Below are 20,036 nucleotides of genomic sequence, written 5' to 3'. Positions count from 1 at the left end.
GAGAAGGAAATGCCAAAATGCCAGAAGTCCAGTGTCAAGTACCCACAGTCAGTGATGATCTGGGGTGCCGTGTCAGCTGCTGGTGTTGGTCCACTGTGTTTTATCAAGGGCAGGGTCAATGCAGCTAGCTATCAGGAGATTTTGGAGCACTTCATGCTTCCATCTGCTGAAAAGCTTTATGGAGATGAAGATTTCATTTTTCAGCATGACCTGGCACCTGCTCACAGTGCCAAAACCACTGGTAAATGGTTTACTGACCATGGTATCACTGTGCTCAATTGGCCTGACAACTCTCCTGACCTGAACCCCCGTAGAGAATCTGTGGGATATTGTGAAGAGAACGTTGAGAAACTCAAGACCCAACACTCTGGATGAGCTAAAGGCCGCTATCGAAGCATCCTGGGCCTCCATAAGACCTCAGCAGTGCCACAGGCTGATTGCCTCCATGCCACGCCGCATTGAAGCAGTCATTTCTGCCAAAGGATTCCCAACCAAGTATTGAGTGCATAACTGTACATGATTATTTGAAGGTTGACTTTTTTTGTATTAAAAACACTTTTCTTTTATTGGTCGGATAAAATATGCTAATTTTGTGAGATAGGAATTTTGGGTTTTCATGAGCTGTATGCCAAAATCATCCGTATTAAGACAATAAAAGACCTGAAATATTTCAGTTAGTGTGCAATGAATCTAAAATATATGAATGTTAAATTTTCATCATTACATTATGGAAAATAATGAACTTTATCACAATATGCTAATATTTTGAGAAGGACCTGTAGCAGAAATATAGCCAAACGTTGCAATAAAGAGATTATGTGTAAATACAGAAAACTGAATTTGAGCATTAGTGCATAACAAAATGGCCACCTAGGATGAAAGTAGTGTTAGGAAAGTCTCCAGCTTGAAGATGAGTTGATAAGGTGAAGTTTTCTTTGGTGATTTGTCCAGTCAGGAGGAGAAAGGCAGGAGATGTAACAAACTTGCACCCTGGCTTTGTGGTGAGTCCAGTCTGCAATGGATAATGAGCACTTGTGTCCCACAAGAATTCTTTAAATTAGCAAGCCGTGCAGGGATTGTGTAAAACATAGCGACAGTGAGTGAAAGCAACTGAAATTCCCATTCATTTTACTACAATAAGTCCATGCTTTATTCTGTTTATCTTCACTACGTTAATATATCCCGAGGACACCATCAGTCATGCCACGTAGGCTCTAAAACTCTATAGCTAGTTTCTCTATTACATGTTGTTTAGCCCTAAAATGTCACTTTAAGTTAATGCTACTCTCGTGCTGAATGGGACATGGTCAAATATAGAAATACAATCAGACGACAACTGCAATCAAACACTGCGTTATTCATTCAGCTGAGAGACTAAGAAAAAATGACACAACTGCAGATGGTTATCATTGGTTAACATGGAAGAAGAACATTTGGAAATAACTGTTACAAATCCATTCAGCATATTACAAAGGTATTTCTTGTTGACAAAACAGTCTGTTTTTATGGCAGGTCACATTGTGCTGAAAATGCTGATTGGGAAATAATAAATAATATTGTGTGTTGTCTAGTTTTAGGTTTTTGACATCAGAATATAATGGAATATCCTCTTCGGGTTCTAACATCCGCTGTAAGATCGGTTACAGCGGAAATGGGTCATTTCCTTGAGGTTAAAGCAGCATCAAAATGAAACTCCAATGTTGCAAATAGGGACACTGTGCAACTTAGTTGATATTGCTTTGCAAGATTTCAACGCTGTACTATTCCATCCCACTACCGATACTGTTTCATAAAAAATTATCATTTGAAAACTTATTGTTGTATTTACTTAGATTGACTTTGATTGTCTGAAACAAACTGTGACCAAAAAGCAGAAAAAAAACAGAAAAAAAAACTTGTGAGAAGGCAAATGCTTTTTCACTGCACTGTAAGTTCATGCATGTATTTACCTATAAACCAAAAATCTATTGATTTGATACATGAGCAGATTATTTTATGGTGCAGGTCAATGTTAAGTACTGTCAATGTCTTTACACTTCTAATTCTAATTGTTCAACTACACATAGTTTAAGGTGTTGCACATAATCAATAAAATCTAACTAATAAATATTTACCCTAAGCTCGATAAAAGGTAGAACAACCATTAAACAACATTTGCTGAAGGTTCATGGCAAAAAGTAAAAAAAAGAAAATATATAGAAATTGGGTAATTTTTTAAAGTGGTTCTAATGTAAATCCAAGGAAGTTATTTACCCCAAAATGTCTGATTTTCCTTCCCTGCTCCCAAAGACTGTTGGGGTTCATGTGAAATTGACTACCGACATGGTTATGGGGAAGTCGATTTATAATGTCTCTTTCAAATGTTATTAGTGTCTACTGAAAGTATTTCTCGTGGTCTTTAAATTTTTACACTGATAAACAGATGCGTATTTATGATTCTTACGGTAATCCAAATCTCTAAACATGATGATGTTGCTGCCACCTGCTGGTTCAAAAAACGTTTGCATTGTTGATCAAGAGACAGGAATTTGCCATTGCAGTGTCAGTGTGTGACTGGTTGTGGTGTAAAGCACTTTGGGGGTCTCTGGAGATTTGATAAAGCGCTATACAAGTTCAGGCCATTTACCATTTCAATAATTTAATATTGCTTATATTCTGTCTGTTCTGCTAATCAAAACCAGCGTAACATTTATCAAGGTTTGTGAGAAGCATCTGCAGAATTAAACCATAATAACAATCTTCATATAGCTGGAGGACTGTAAATTACTTCTCTGTCATACAAACCTCCATGAAATGTTGCCACATACTAACTGACAATGCAACTTCCATAAGTAGAGTTCACAGCAGAAGACAAAACAAAAAGTTGTTGCAGGTTTATCTTTGAAAGAGATTAGATTGATACTGAGCTAGTGCAGAAAGACATTTGCCTAACTATTGAAATAACATGCATTTATCAAGAAAAGGGAAACACCGTGGACAGGTCACCAGTCTATCACAAGGAAAGTGACCATGCATAAACACTCATAGTAAAGGGTAATTTAGAACTAACAATTAACATGACAGTTGTTTTTGGACTGTTGAAGGAAGCTGGCGTACTAAAATATATTTAGAACAGTTAAATATATATGATGTATAAATAACAGGAACTGATGCCTGACTTGCAATTTGTGTAGCCAGACATACTGACTTTTCATTTTCATTTTAGACAAGAATTCATATTCACAACATAGCAGATCAGTAAACATGTAGAAAAATAGAAAAATACAGATTGTTTACAAAATTTTGACAAAACTCAACTGAATGTCAGGTGGAATTTCCCTTGAATATTTCCAGGCCTGATTAAATGATTTGGCCATTAACTTGAATGGCCAAATAGGGATTTGTCAGTTTTTTTCTCATGGATAGTTAAAAGTAATACTCATTTTATGTTTCATAGTGGTTTTCTTATTATATTATATTATATTATATTATATTATATTATATTGTTTTTACTATCATAAGTACACCCAATATTAGTTAAATGAACACATACAGTTGTATTTAAAAACAGAAAATGAATGGCTGAACACAGACTTCAGACTCATATTTGGATCGGTTTCTTAAGGGAGCTTGCCACGCACAATATGGCGGACGCACTGACGTGTTGGGGACACGAAAATGACTGAATGTGAATGCGCATGAAAGCCTGTAAACCAATCACAGTAAAGGTTTCAAATCCACCTCTTAGCGACCAATGAAATGAAGCGTTTCATTTTAGCTCCAGCCGCCCACGGTTAAACGTCAATGTTGTTGTTGCCTCTCATTCGGCAGGTTGGTTAAATCACCTTGAGCTCTTTCAAAGTGTTCATTCTTTATGTCTTTTCATACAGGTGAACTTAAACCAAATACACAGTTGCCTGGGGAATTATTTAACGGCATTTTGGTTGTTAACTTCTACTTTTCATGCACTAAATCTGTGCAAGGTACAAGCTAGCTCAGAAAGCTAACTTATGCTACCGTATATAACGGATGCTTTTTCTCTTTTTTAAGATAAAAAAAAAAAAAGTTTTTAATCAGTTCTGCGATTCCATCTTACGACTCCTGACTTAAATGGTTGCTAACTAGACGGACTGGCTACTAGTTTACTAGTTTAATGTAGTAAAGCCTTGCTTCATTTTCCAGGTCTCTTCCTTATATTCATCGCTACTCTCTGTGTCAACATGAGTGATCCTTGGCAGGAATGCATGAATTTCTGTTTAGATGTCACCAAACGGGCAGGAAAGGTAAGCATACTCCTTATATAGACAATACCTACATACACAGAGCCATTTTAATTTTACCGGAAAGTCTTCCAACACTGCTACCGAATGAAAGTCTAATCAGAGCTGCAATATTAACAATAAAAGAAACTAATGTTTTATAAAGTCTTAAAAGGGCTCTGAAAACTCCAGATTACACATCACTGTAATCAAATATACCTGTTGAATTACAGCTATTAAACAAATATTTACACTGTATAAAAATACACGTTAGCAATATTATCAATGGAAGTTCACATGTCTGGTTCTTCCTTGGGTAAAGTGTTGCCTAAAAGTGCCACATTGATCTGTTCGAGCAGCTATATACAAGTAAAAAAGAAAAAGAAAAGCATAGGAATGTCATCAGGAAGAACGGGAGATGGGTTCTGTGTTCCAGGGATGAACCTGTTTCTTGTGAAATGTGTATATCAACCCCAGAACAAAAGCACAAGACCTTGAGAAGATGCTGACTGAAGCTGGTAAGAGATATGGACTGAGAGGTCACAAAGATTTGAGTGAAAATATGCTTCTGCATAAAAGCACGACTGTCCAAAACTTGACATTTTCAGCAAATGTTTGTATTGATGAAATATGGCTAATAAACTGATCTCAAAATACGAGCAGAGGAAAAAGGTTTTGAACTTTAATATAACAATTGTCAAGTCAATTTTTATTTGGAGCGCACATTTCATACGACGCTTATCAACTCAAAGTGCTAACAAAGGGAAGGTAAAAATAAAAACAACCAATTAAAAAGATTTAAAAACAACTTTTTACCTAAATGTAAAGCAAGTCTATAGAGATTTAAAACAACACACAGAAGTAAGATCACATAAAATCAAGGAAATGAAAGAAATATAAATAATTGATGTATAGGAACTTTGCACTTCTCATTATTCTCAGTATATATAATGCATCATTGATAACCTAATGTAGTGGTTGTCAACCCTGGTCCTCAGGACCCACTGCCTTCTGTGTTTTAGATGTGTCTCTGCGCCAACACTGCAGGGAAACATATAGGATAGTAGGTCCTGAGGACCAGGGGTTAGAAACACTCCTTTAGTGATTTCACAGAGGCCTTCATCTCTTTAGCCAGGAATAATGTTATGTAGACCTAAGATGGAATAAATTCATAAAACTATAGAGTTCAGACATCTGTCATCTGTGACCAACCCCTGCCAACAATCTGTCACCATAACACACATCACATTAGGGTAATTAGAGTAGCAGATGTCTTTAGTCATTTTTGTGTTTCTGCCAGATGATCCGCGAGGCGCTCCAGAAGGACATCACCATCATGCAAAAGAGCTCGCCGGTTGACCTGGTGACCGAGACGGACCACAAAGTGGAACAGCTTATTATATCTTCCTTAAAGGAGAAGTATCCAACACACAGGTATGCTGCTAATATGGACAAATCTTTGAAGTGATACATGAGCTGTTTTTATCCCATCTGAAGAACAAGCTCTTCCAGAGGGCACAAAAGGTGGTGGCATGAGTGGAGCAATGAGTCTTCATGTAGTCGGTGGAGCATCCAAAAGTCATCCAAAGAAGGAGTAAGGCTGTGTGGTCATATCATAAAATCGTCTGGTATATTGGGTGTACAGATGTCAAGGTGGCCAGATGTTAGACCCAGTAGATACACACACATGTTGCCACTCTGTACCAAGCTATTAAGAATCCACCACATGTTGCTTGGCAACCTGACATCCTGCCACACTAAACTATGAACACCAATCAAACTCAAATCAGGTGATAGTAATGCTATCAACAGAATCTACAAGGGTAGAGCTGTTCCTGGAGATACTCACTTGCTGATTTGGTTGTCAGATGCTTCGGCAGCTGCCAAAAATGTGATGCACAACTTGAGATGTCAGCACTTGTGCCCTCTGGTGGCTGTTCTAGATGTGCCAGCTTCTTGTACATCAGATCATTTACACACCCATCGCCAGTGTGCATGTGCAACATATAACGACCAAACCTGTGACCGGTTGTACTCCTTGAGTTGACCAGGAAGTACAGTCTATACTGGGCCTGCTTCTGAACAGTATCTATGTGTGAGGACCAACTGAGGTCCAGAGAAAGGGTGGCTCCTAGGAACCGGAAGTGACCCAAAGCAGGACCAGTTGTTGAGGATGATGAAGGGAGGCAGTGTGGGGGGAATTCTCCAGAAGTCCACCGTCATCTCTGCTGTCTTGTACGGGTTAAGGTCTAGGTGGTTCTGACCTCAACAGTGGACCAGCTGACCCACCTCCTGTCTGTATCCAGGATAGTCATTGTCCTGGATCAGACCAACATCGGTAGTATCATCTGCAAACTTCAGGGGTTTCACAGACGTGTCTGCTTAGGTGCAGTCGCTTGTGCACAGACAGAAGAGGAGTGGGGAGAGAATACACCCCTGGGGGCCGCCGGCATTGATGGTTCTTGTGCGGGAGAAGATGCTCCCCAGTCTCACCTGCTGCAGCTGCTCAGTCAGGAAGTTGGTGATCCACTGACAGGTGGAGCCTGGCACTGTGAGCTGGTTGAGCTTCCGTTATCAAACTCTGTTAACTGTTTATTAATGTGCACATTGTGGCAGAGTAACCGCAGTTACTATTAGTGAACACCAGGGCTTCTCAAACTTTCCAACTTTTCAATTATTTAAATCTGACCTTGAAAAAAACCATAACGCATTTTACACTGTTGTTATTTGTTAAACAGAGATGAGTACAAAGTGAAAAAGTTTGTGAAAAATTAAGTGTATCTCACAAAACCCCTTAAATTTAAAGTGGGCTGAACTATTTTAGTCTAGTTAGTCACCCTGTACAATGAGAAGGGTAGGAGTCAGAAGATGTAGAGAGACCTACAACATTATTCAAGCAGAAAGCCTCTGACAATATAGCTGCTGGTTTTGGACAGTGTTCATTGTACTGAAAACTCAACTTTATATTGCATATTTTACATTGTAATAGAAAAGAGGAAGCAGTTAGTTCATGGATAAAAATATGGGCAACATTCTTCTTTTAGATTTCAGAAAAGTTGTATATAAAACATCAAAGCTGCTACTTGTTTATCTGTTTTCTAAATTTCAAAGCTTCATCGGTGAGGAGTCAGTAGCCGCTGGCGCTCCCAGCATTCTCACCGACAATCCCACTTGGATCATCGACCCCATCGACGGCACCACCAACTTTGTGCACAGGTACTGCTAACTGGGATTTAATGCTGTCCTAGAAGCCTGAAACTGCTCTGGACCTGTTTTATCTCTATCACTCCTTAACTATTTTTATCTTTTAATTAGCTTCCTTTTCTTGAATTGTCCTCTCTTGGATTGTCTTCAGGGATAATTAGATGAAACTGAACTGATAATAGAAACTTGCTCCTTAGAGCCTGATTCCTACAGGGAGTTCATTAAACGAATGTTTTATATTGTACATTTCTGTTGGGCAGGTTCCCCTTTGTGTCTGTGTCAATCGGCTTCACAGTGAAGAAAGAGGTAGGTCTTAATGTATGCAAATTCCTGTGTTTATTCTCCCACTGTGATTTCTTGATTATAATAGACATTAACCCCATTGTCGGCTTGTGAATCTCTGAATAGGGATGCAGAAATATTCTCCTTGTTATGCAGCTGCTGTTGTGTTTTTAGCCCTCCTCCCACGCAGCTTTAATCAGCACTGCCTTTTGCTCTCAGATAGAGTTTGGGATTGTCTACAGCTGCGTCGAGGACAAAATGTACACGGCACAGAGGGGAAAGGGAGCATTTTGCAACGGAGTCCCCATCAAAGTTTCCGGACAGGAAGGTGAATCCATGCACCATATGATTCAGGACTTTGGTGTAGTTGGTGTAGTTACAAATCCATCCACTAGGTGGAGCTGGACATCTACTATTGATTCTTCTTGTCCAAGCACTGAATGAATGAAATTCTTTTTGTTTCCCTTTTTAAGATATTAGCAGCTCGTTGGTGCTGACTGAAATGGGTTTCAGGAAGGAACCTGAACACTTCCACATGATGTTGGCCAACATCAAGACCATCCTCACCATACCTGTTCATGGGTAAATATTAGCCTATAAGCAAGCTATGATCTGAAAACAAGACAACTACAGAACTACAGGAACTTAAAACAAACACTGCCAAATATAATAGATGTGTTCTCATGCATAAAGACTCCAAGAACATCTTTTCTGACTAAAGACACTTATAATGATGGTCTGAAAAGATTTCTGACATTGAAATTATTTGAAAACTCCTGCTTTGAATTTGAGTTAAACAACTCTCATGTTGGTAAATAATTAACATAGTCACTGGTGGAACAATGTTTGGCATCTTGGCTAATTGGACTGATATATATATATATATATATGAAAATCTTTGGGATGTGCTGGAGAAGGCTTTGAGCAGCGGTCAGACTCTACCATTATCAATGCAAGATCTTGGTGAAAAATGAATGCAACACTGGGTGGAAATAAATCTTGTGACATTGCAGAAGCTTATTGAAACAATGCCACAGCGAATGCATGTCGTAATCAAAGCTAAAGACGGTCCAACGCAATATTAGAGTGTGTGACCTTTTTTTTTGGGTTGTGACTTTTTTTTTTGGCCAGGCAGTGTATATTCTTATATTAAAATTCTAAACATATACAAGATCGGAGCAAACAGAGAGGAATCTTTGACAATTCCTATTTCCACTGTGTCTCTAAACCGTCCAGAGTCCTGGGTTCTCTCTTATGCACTATTCTCTTTAGGTCATTCTACACTTATTTTAAGGGATTTAGGTCTGGGATCACCATGGAAGACGGTTGATGTTGTGTTTGTATAACCATTTCCTTTCTTGTTTTGGTCATGTATTTTGGATCACGATCCTTTTGAAAGACTCAATGATGACCCAATTTTTTTGTTTTCTGGCAGACTCCTTCAGATTTTCTTTAAAATGTCCTGTTGTCTTAGTCAGTGATGTCATGTACTCTAACAAGGTCCACAGGCCCACACCATCACAGATGCTCTATCATATTTAAGAGTGGGCATAAGGAGTTTTTCACATATTCATCCTTTCTTTCATGCCAGACCCATCTTAAAAGACAATTTATTTTGTTCCTTCTGTTTTCAAGAGTGGCTGAGAGAAATGGTAATTTGTGGCAATCATATTTGTACCTCAAGAAACGAGAAATTTTAAAGTTTAAGTTAAGATGTACCTGTATTTGACCAAAGCGCATGGTTTCAGGTGAAGTTTTGAAGGGCAGACAATGTTTTTTCCTGGCAAACAACTTGTTTGCATGTAGATACTGTTATGTTTTTTTTCTGGAGACTTTGTGACATGAGATGACATTTTTTTTACTGCAGTCAACTTTTTGAGGTTTTATTTTCTCTCCTTGCCATCCACCGTGAGATAAATTTGGGTCATTCTTCCAATACTTTTAAATGTTTAGTTATTGCTCTGGCTGTAGGTATGGGTTTAGGTGAGCAGCTGTTTTCTTTTTGTCATTTCCTGACTTATGAAGCTTAAAACACAAATCTAACTTGCATAGCATGTTCACTTGTCTTTCCTGTTTTGACGAGTAACTAAAAGATCATGTCTCTAGTTATACATGAGAAACAGGAAGTCAGAAAATACAAAATAAAAGTTCCTAAACACTGACGAACTTCAAAAAATTCAAGTATAAATTCCTAAAATGTTTCATTTATTTTACTGGAATCTGTGGCGGTGTCAATAAGTGCTTCAACAATTCCCCATTGAATAAACGTACTAAAAATAAAGGTCGGCTTTTCTATTTTTCAGAGTCAGATTAAGCCACAGCAATTAAATCAGAATATATTTGAAGTCTGTTTACCTCTTTGTCTGTGGTGTTCATAGTTGTAGGGGACGCTGTATGCCTCTTCTTTCTGCCCCTGGATTATGGGAGATCTTGGGTTTGAATGCAGCTCATCAGCTCTAATAAGCAGGGAACCTTGTTATCTTCTGAGCTTTGATCCATCGCTCAAAAAGGACTTTAATGAACAGCCCAAAGTAGTGCACAAAAGACCCCCAAAATTATACAAGGGAAACTTTTACACCTTCAAACTGCATACCCTTACCTCTCAATCAGTGGTACATTTCTTATACAATTAGGGTAGAAAGGGATTGTACTTAAAAATTCTTTAATTTTTTTTATTCTTTTTGTAGATCTATGTATTTCTCCAGTTGCAATGCATTCTTTAAATTACCTGAAAGCACCTGAAACTTGTTGTCCTAGTGGGAGGTGTGTATTAATGAGCTTATCCTCCTAACCTTTAAGCTTTTGATCTGATTTAGATCAAATCGGGGTCTATTGATAAATTATTAGGAAGCTTCTGCTGCCCTCCACTTTCTTCTGCTTTGTTGTGTGCACAGCTACCTGTTCTTTTAGGCTTTCTAACAACAAAAGCGGCCTGCTTGTTAATGTTCTCTCAGAATGAAAGTAAGGCTGTGCGGACTCATCTCAAAGAGATGCAAAGCAGAAAAAAAGCAATAATATGTAACGCCAAGGAACTGTTATGCAGGGTAAATCATATGGATGATTGCTGCTCATTTATAATTCAGTCCAAAAGCTGAAACTAAATGTCCTGTTTCCATCCACAGAATACGATCTCCGGGCAGCGCGGCCATCAACATGTGCCTGGTGGCGTCCGGTTCGGCGGACGCGTACTATCACATGGGCATTCACTGCTGGGACATGGCCGGAGGGGCAGCGATCGTTACTGAAGCTGGAGGAGTAATCATGGACATTTCAGGTGAGTCACTGAGACAACTAGGAAGAGTAGTCGTTTTGCAGTCCGAAAGTTGTTGGTTCGATTCCAGCTTCCTTCTTACATATGTCAATGTACCCCTGGGTAAGGCACTTGACCTCTAGTTGCCTACTGATCTGTGTTTCAGTGTATGACTGTTGTGAGCTAGAATGGGTGGAGGTGGATTTACTGTAAAGCACTTTGAGTGGTCGGTATGACTGAGAAAAACTATATATACATTTACCATTTATAACTAAGGAGTTTCTGGACTATCCTCCTAGCTCCAGGGCAGTTAACAGGGTTTCACAGAGCTGCTGTGAAGTTCCAGCAATATTTCTTCCTAAAACATGCGTAACTGTATCATTCATTTCAGCTTTTTTACTAATTCATTAACCGATTTGTCTGTAAGATATCCAACATTTCTCTGGGCATTTAATTTTTGTTATCTGGCCCATGATCTGGCCTATGGGCTGCAGTTTGGTCTTCTGGAAAAATCTGTGGTCAGAAGCTGACCTTATCACAGCCTACAAGTCTCCTCAGGCAAACTGGTCTCACAGGAGGGGCTGACCCTAAGAAAAATGTACCACTTCATTCTGAAACCGCTACCATTCATTCTGCATGCGCTGTGCATCAAGGCGTTTGTCCTTAGGAAAGTGAAAGCAACCTGTGTGCTGTGGCGAGCATGTTGCGACGTACACTGAGCTGATAGACACAAGATATCTCTTGCTGCTTTTTACTAACCCAAATGTAGCCGGTCACTGTGGAAACGGAGCTCCGTTACTAAGCCCCACACGACTCCGTGAATCATTGCATCTCAACTTTCTCACCTTTGGTTTTTTTTTTTTCCTCTTGCTGTTCATCTTGCTAGCCAGATGAGTTTCAAGGTATTTAAGAAAACTGCAACGTATTTTACAGCGTACTCCTTCAAACCTTACAGTGGAAAACAAGGGTCACTGTTACACCAAGCAACAAGTTTATTTTTGTTCTAAAAGACCCCTTATAGCGTTTAATGAACACGCAAACTAGGCACATAATGGTTACTGTATGTGTCCATTTCAGCTGCAGGAATATTTTTGATGATTTTTACTGAGCAGCATCAAAGTGTCATTCTGTTATATAAGCAGCAGCGTACACCTCCGTTTTTATTCCATGTGAACAGAAATGTCAAGATGTGAGGCAGCAGCAGGTGTTGGGATATTCACAAGCCCCCAGCTGAGCACAGCTGTGTTTGAGGTTTCAGCAGAATCGAAAATGTCACCTTAGGGTACTCGATCTTCTTTTTCTGTCAAACTTTTTTTTTTTTTTACTTGTCTTCTGTTCTTGTTTCTCGCTTGGTCCATGTTTCCTATGAGCTGCAAAATACAGTCAAGGTAAAAAGAAGCTACACCTTGTTTCAGGTCAAGAGCTTTCAATATCAGGACAACATGAACAATCTTCTGGTCTTTATCACACGGTTCCTGTGCAGTCTGGAAAAGTAGGGAATTTTCTTTAACCATTTGTCAGGTCTGGATAAGTGTGGAAAAATGTTTGAATGTTCTAGACTTTTTTATCTCATCTTCATCTCACAGTAATCAAATAATGCTGGATAAATGCAGTGCCTTTAGTACTGACTTATAGTTAAATCACTGATTTAACACATCAAACATGGATTTTATTACTTTACCCATCACACTTAAAACAAAAGTGATTTCACTACTTTTTTGGACTGCTCTTTAAAATAATGGCTAAAAAGAGAAGGCATCAAGGTTCAAAACGAAGAGCAGTTTTGGCTCCTGAAGACCATGCGCATGCATTTCTCCTGTTGTTTTTCAAACACATGCAGTAATTCGCTGATAATTTAACTGCTTCTTTTTATTTATCTCGCCTTAAACCAGGTGGGCCATTTGATCTGATGTCTCGCAGGCTGATTGTTGCCAGCAGCAGGACGATAGCTGAGCGAATTGCCAAGGAGATAACAGAGTTCCCCGTCGGGAGGGACGACACAGAAGGCCGGTAAACCTCGGCTCTCTTCTCCACGGTCAACCGAAGCCATGTAAAAACGCACGCAGCTGCTTTTCAGCGCAACAGGTGTCGAGTCCGTCGTTGCCTTAAGAACCAGAACAATACAGTTACCTCTAAACAACAGACGGGCTCGATAAGCATTGTATCCTTCTGCATGTCAGTACAGCCATCCAAAAATTCTCCTGTTGTATTGTATTTCAACCAATCACTCAGCCATGTTATTCATTATGCAGCCATGAACAAGAGAGAGGAAGATTTATGAATAAATACCTTAAGACAGCATCCTTTCAGCCATGCAGAAATGAACAAGTATATAGCACTCTCCACACCAACTGGCTAAAGATGTGAAAAAAACCCAAAAAACTATATATATACATATAAATAAATAAATAGGGGTATAAATCTGAAATGACGTAGAGTCGTGTTTCACTTTACTTTTTACAATAGGCAAGACAACAGAACAAAGAATATAAGACGAATTTGCTGATCTCAGTAAGTAAGGAACAGGACACAAGAAAAGAACTGCTAAACCATCCTTCCTCATATCTACAGTCTGAGCAAAAGCTAGAAAGCTTCAAATAATTGGAGCTGTAACAAACAAGGCAGGGAGAAGTCCAATCTCTTTTTGGCAGCATGCACAAGGAAAATAAAATCTACAAAGCACTCTGTTAGAGGTCTGCAGACTGGCCTCACGGGCTCAGTACATCTTCATAACAGCTAGTAGGCGCTGTCTACATGCCGACCAGTTTTTGCAGATCCCTAAAAAATGCCTTAAATGTCCAATCTCCATTTTATGGTCGTAAAATGTGTCCTGTCCAGATTTCTCATACTAGGCTTGAAATTACAACTAGTTATGTCTTAGATTTGCACATTTGTTCATTTACTGCTTCATTGATCAACTTTCTTTTTTGTTTTTTTATGGTAAGCCAGTTTTTGCTTAACAAACACTCACAGTGGATTTGGTGTAAAATCAAACATTAATATGTGGAATAACACTTCAAGCCCGTTGTTGAGTGGAAGATCTGTGATACTGTGGGCTTTTTCCCTTCCAAAAGCCCTGGGGACCTTGTTAGAGTTCATGGTATCATTAAGTAAAAATCTGGCGGGCTCTGCCAGTCATTAGGTCCTTCAGGAGGATGATGATTGAAAGCCAAGTCAACACAGGCATGGTTCACCAGACACAATCATTTCTTAGATTTTTGTTTCTTCTCTAAATAAATGTACTTAAATTAAAGGTTGGATTTATCTAACCTGATTTTTTATTTTCATTTAATTTAAGGGTTTTACGACTCTTTACCAGGGTTGCTAATAAGTGCAAATGTACTGTTCCTCTTAAGAAAAAGTGCATTTACGAGTTCCTTTATAATAGCTTGCACTATACATAATTGATCATGTGTATATCAGTGACCTCTGTACTGTATGACTGATTCTTTATCAAGTCCAGAATAAAAATCTGAAGCATGTGTCTTTTAATGTGTTTGTAACCAAGTTATTAAAACAAACGAGCACTATAAATATTTAGTTTCCTTCATCCCTGCCTCTGTTTTTGAGTTCCACAGATTGACTTTTTAACTGCAGCCTTGCTGAGGCTGGTGTCATCTTGTGCAGACACGTTATTGTTGTAAAACACAGACATGATCGGCAACTGGCAGCAGAAATGAGAGCCTGAGTGTGAACATTTCTGCAGGAAGTATGCTGACTGAGAAAATGGCAAACTTCATGACTAAATTTGCGTGCTCAGTGCCATGGTTTGTCCCTGCAGGGAAATGTAAATGAACTGGACTAAAATCTGCCAAGATACCTCTCATTTTGTGTTGCTTCATTTAGACATTCCCACTAACTTCCTGTTCCTCCAAGAGCAGCTGTGTCTTTCTATGTGTAAACACAGTTCTTTTCAAAAGGAGTCGCACATCTTCAGCTTCACATTTTGTCGCACTGTAGCTAGAAAATTAAATATATTTTACTGGGATTTTGTGTGTAACACCAACTCAAAGTAATGCTGAATCAAACTAGAAGAGAAAATATCTTTTTTTTTTTTTTGCAAATGAAAATCTTTAAAGTGTGCTATGTGTTTTTATTTGGCTCCCCTTTCACTCTTATACCCCTACATAAAATCCAGGGCAATCCAATTGTAACTGACAGGCTGGGCATGAAGAGCAATAATTAAAGAAGCAACCAAGGGTTATCCTATGGTAACTCTGGAGGAGCTGCAGAGATCTACAGCGTAGGTTAGAGGAACTGTTGACACTATTAGTTGTGCCTTCTGAAAATCCAGCTGCAAGGTCCCTGGTCAGATCAGACCAGAATGGCCTTCATGAAAAACGCTATGCATGGCTGAAAACTAACATCCTGAACACAACATCCCCACCAGGAGACATGGCTTTCAAGGCATCAGGCGGTGGGGATGTTTTTCTTCATCAGATTTGATGGGAAGCTTGATGGTGCCACCACCATGTGTGACCAAGGGTGATCTGTGTAAGTTTCCCCAATAAAGCATTTTACATGTAGTTATGCTTATGCTAACTAAAAATGCATGTCATATTAATATGTTAAAATACAATGTTACATGTCAAAAATTAATAAATTGGAGGTCTATTAACAGTTTTGCAGAAATCAGCTACTGGTTGGATAATTCTTTATGTATCTGAGCTCCTGAATCAACAAAGTGCAGCTTTGACCTAGAAAAGTGATAAATCTATAAAGTGAAGGCGCGAACAAGAAAAAATGTCTCTGGCGACAAACTGCAAACAGGCCTCTGGACACGCAGTAAAAACAGTCACAGCTACTGTTATGATTTAGTAGAGAGATAAAAGCCATTACAGCATGTAAAGTTCTCTGCTGCATTTCCCCTGCCCTTTCAGTCAGAGCTACAAACAGTTCACCACCCTCACCCCACCATCCCAGGCTGATATGCTTTATGAAATAAGTCTCCTTGGGCTGCTTTTTTCTCCCCTCCAGCTTGTGTTTGCTGATGACTAACAAATGGTTTAAAAACACTTTACTCGAGCAAACCCAGACTTTATGTGTTCTGGAAGTCGGTGGTGCATGCTCGCATGCAGGCAGAGTCGTTATCACTGGTTTTCCTCCAGCGGCTCTGTAGAAATCCTGCCAGATCTCTGCATCTTTAAATTTGAATTATCTCTTATTGTTTAGTGAGTCATTAATGCCACAGCCAACCATGTCCTCATTCTACAACTTCATGACCTGGTAACCTCCAACAAGTGGTAGGCATTGTTCTTTGAAGATGCTCTGATTTCCTGGCTTATACCAGAAAATTTTCCCCATGTGATCAGGGTCGTGTGATTATGCAACAAGAATTGGGTGCATGAGTTTGAATTCATTGTGAAACCACACATAGAATCAGCCAAAGAGGCTCAAATATACAGTACACACCAAAAGTTTGGACACACCTCATTCAGAGTTGTCTTTATCTTCATGACTATGAATATTGTAGCTTCACACTGAAGGCATCAAAACTATGAATTAACACATGTAGAATTATATACTGAACAAAAAAGTGTGAAACAACTGAAAATATGTCTTATATTCTAGGTTCTTCAAAGTAGCCACCTTTTGCTTTGATTACTGCTCCACACACTCTTGGCATTCTGTTGATGAACTTCAAGAGGTAGTCACCTGAAATGGTTTTCACTTCACAGGTGTGCCCAGTCAGGTTTAATAAGTGGGATTTCAAGCCTTATAAATAGGGTTGGGACAATCAGTTGTGTTGTGCAGGAGGTGGATACAGTACACAGCTGATAGTCCTACTGAAGAGACTGTTAGAATTTGTATTATGGCAAGAAAAAAGCAGCTAAGTAAAGAAAAACGAGTGGCCATCATTACTCTAAGAAATGAAGGTCAGTCAGTCCGAACAATTGGAAAACTTTGAAAGTATTCCCAAGTGCAGTCACAAAATCCATGAAGCGCTACAAAGAAACTGGCTCACATGAGGAAAGGAACACCAAGAGTCACCTCAGGTCAATGCCACACAGAGTTCTAGCAGCAGACACATCTCTAGAACAACTGTTAAGAGGAGACTGTGTGAATCAGGCCTTTGTGATGGAAATTCTTGCAGTAGGCATTCCACAATGTATGACCTTTGGTTTACCTCACTCCAGTGAACATCTGTGTTAGAGGAGGAAGCTGTAAAAGCCATTATCAGAGGTTTAATGGTTAAGGACATTTGTTACGGTGATGCCTCGGGGAGAGTAGATGGTTGTTCCTAGGTAACCTTCTCACCTCTGAACCCGAGAAGGGTCTAGGGTCGTAAAACACAGACTCTTTGAAGTTGAGATAACACTGTCATGTTCTGGTATAAATACTGTGTGTAAATGTTGATCGGGGCTCTGTTTCAACTGACTTGCTCGGTGACAGTCATTAAAACGCTGAATGCCTTTGAATAAAACTTATAAAGACAAAGTCCGGATTTTCTCTTGTTATGAGTCAACTTCTACCCACTTTGATAAGAAAATTCCACAACACCTTCATGGTAAAATAACTGCTAGGAAACCACTGCTGAGGACAGGCAACAAGCAGAAGAGACTTGTTTGGGCTAAAGAACACAAGGAATGGACATTAGACCAGTGGAAATATGTGCTTTGGTCTGATGAGTCCAAGTTTGAGATCTTTGGTTCCAACCACCGTGTCTTTGTGCGGCGCAGAAGAGGTGAACGGATGGACTCTACATGCCTGGTTCCCACCGTGAAGCATGGAGGAGGAGGTGTGATGGTGTGGGGGTGCTTTGCTGGTGACACTGTTGGGGATTTATTCAAAATTGAAGGCATACTGAACCAGCATGGCTACCACAGCATCTTGCAGCGGCATGCTATTCCATCCGGTTTGCGTTTAGTTGGACCATCATTTATTTTTCAACAGGACAATGACCCCAAACAGACCTCCAGGCTGTGTAAGGGCTATTTGACCAAGAAGGAGAGTGATGAGGTGCTGCGCCAGATGACCTGACCTCCACAGTCACCGGACTTGAACCCAATCGAGATGGTTTGCGGTGAGCTGGACCCCAGAGTGTAGGCAAAAGGGCCAACAAGTGCTAAGCATCTCTGGGAACTCCTTCAAGACTGTTGGAAAACCATTTCAGGTGACTACCTCTTGAAGCTCATCAACAGAATGCCAAGAGTGTGCGGAGCAGTAATCAAAGCAAAAGGTGGCTACTTTGAAGAACCTAGAATATAAGACATATTTTCAGTTGTTTCACACTTTCTTGTTCAGTATAAAATTCCACATGTGTTAATTCATAGTTTTGATGCCTTCACTGTGAAGCTACAATATTCATAGTCATGAAAATGAAGAAAACTCTTTGAATGAGATGGTGTGTCCAAACGTTTGGTCTGTACTGTATACATACACCTGCCACTAATATTTGGTTAAATGTCCCTTTGAGAGCTGCACCAGGACAAAACACTTTGTAGTCATCAAAAAGCTTCTAACCTAATTCTGGCTGGACATTTGATCACCCTTCTTGGCAGAATTAGTATTAATTAGAATTTAAACTGCCTGGTGTCAAGGCACAGACCCTGTCTGTATGCAAAGTCCAAGCAGGACTGAGAATGGGACATTAGGGAAACCAATCCAGAAACCAGATTTATCCATTCCAAAACCAGTTTTGATGTGTGTTAGGGTTTGGGATCTATGTTTAGTATGAACACCTAAATGTATCCAGGTTTCGGATTCAAATCCTTGCCTCAGAAGACAATAAACTGATTAGGATGTTCACAGAAATCAAGGAACCGCCAACAGTCAAACTTTCTATAAATTGGAAACCGCTAGAACACCAGTGTCAATGTCCACAGTGAAGCAAGGTTTACAACAGCTTGGACTGAGGTTGCTGACCAAGAAATAAGCTCCTTCTCCATAGTGAATACCTTTTGGCTCATCTTAAATCAACATCTGTCCACATTGACAATCCAAATGCATTCTCAAGAAAGGTTTTATGGCCAGAGGAAATAAAAAAAACGAGTGTTTGAAAATCTTATCTTTACCAATTGTTTGTTTGGTCAAACACTATAGGCATGGTTATGGTTTAATCATGCTCTGGTTCAATGTTATGTGTTGAACTGGGTAATAGAAGTAATACACAGACTGAGATAACCCAGAACACCAATGCGTCAAGGTGAGACTCAAACCTAAGAACATTGTACCATCTCTCAAGCATGGTGGTGGTAACATCTTGGTGTTGGGTTGGTTGCAAATATCTGAACCATAAAGATTTACAAAACAGTGTGTATGGAGATATCGCATATTAGTGGAAATGTAAACAATATAGACGATAATATAGTACAGTGTGTAGCAGAATTAAATGATGGAAGCAATGTTTAGACATTTTTCACAACATTCTGAGCTGTAACCTTAAATTAACAAATAGATATTCAGGACAATGGTTATAACTCACACTTAAACTGGGTTTGGAATGAAAAAGGTGTCAGTTTTCAGATATAAAACCAGCTAGTTTAATGAACCAAAAAAGAGTGGTCAAATATCCAGCCAAAATGCGAGGAGCCTGTTGGAGCCTACAAGAAAGGTTTCAAAGTGCAAGGGGCATTTTATGAAAACTTTCTATGGGTGGCCTGTGTGGATAATTTTATGGATTTTAAAAAAAAATCCATAAGAAATTGCACAAATGTTTTGTTTTCAAAATAATTAAAGTTCTGTGTTGTATCTTCATGCCATACTGAAGAAAAGAATAGTTAAAAACTGTTGGAAAACTCCACTTGCTCTGATAGAGAAGTAACTAAGTAGATTTATTTGTAGAGCACATTGCAGACAGGGCAATTCAAAGTGCTTTACATTATAAAAATACAAAATCCTAAAAACCATCAAGTGGATGTTCATGACAGCCACGGGGGGAAAAGTTGTCAGTGTGTGAATGGGAATGACTGATTTCATTAAAGAGCGTCTTTGAGGGACCTTAAAAGTGCTAATAAAGGTTTGATGTTCTAATGATCATTTGACAAACTTTTACCTTAATAAGGTTTCCAGAATTTTTCCAAAATCATCTAAAGATAGTAAAGGTTCTACCTGTATTGAAA

At 39.2% G+C, this 20,036-nt stretch overlaps 1 protein-coding gene across 3 annotated transcripts; it reads left to right on the top strand.

Moving 5' to 3' along the window:
• The first annotated feature begins 3,726 nt into the window (after positions 1 to 3,726).
• Positions 3,727 to 14,456, top strand: impa2 (inositol monophosphatase 2). Of its 3 annotated transcripts, XR_007035845.1 has the most exons (10): positions 3,828 to 3,962; positions 4,162 to 4,262; positions 5,539 to 5,672; positions 7,350 to 7,454; positions 7,703 to 7,748; positions 7,944 to 8,052; positions 8,198 to 8,306; positions 10,847 to 10,998; positions 12,867 to 13,135; positions 13,948 to 14,456. XR_007035845.1 is itself a non-coding variant. In XM_047350522.1 (9 exons), exons 2-9 carry the CDS (start codon positions 4,200 to 4,202, stop codon positions 12,986 to 12,988), a joined length of 840 nt encoding a protein of 279 aa, XP_047206478.1. In that variant the 5' UTR covers positions 3,727 to 3,810; positions 4,162 to 4,199; the 3' UTR covers positions 12,989 to 14,456. The 3 variants fall into 3 exon arrangements, 2 of the variants coding, with proteins under 2 accessions (XP_047206478.1, XP_047206476.1); XM_047350522.1 differs by lacking the exon at positions 3,828 to 3,962 and adding an exon at positions 3,727 to 3,810 and having other exon boundaries at positions 12,867 to 14,456; XM_047350520.1 differs by having other exon boundaries at positions 12,867 to 14,456.
• The last annotated feature ends 5,580 nt before the right edge of the window (positions 14,457 to 20,036 follow it).

The sequence above is a fragment of the Girardinichthys multiradiatus genome, chromosome 21 (genome assembly GCF_021462225.1).
Source record: "Girardinichthys multiradiatus isolate DD_20200921_A chromosome 21, DD_fGirMul_XY1, whole genome shotgun sequence".
NCBI lineage: Eukaryota > Metazoa > Chordata > Actinopteri > Cyprinodontiformes > Goodeidae > Girardinichthys > Girardinichthys multiradiatus.
The sequence above is the reverse complement of the archived record's forward strand: the minus strand, read 5'-3'. Positions and strand labels throughout refer to the sequence as shown.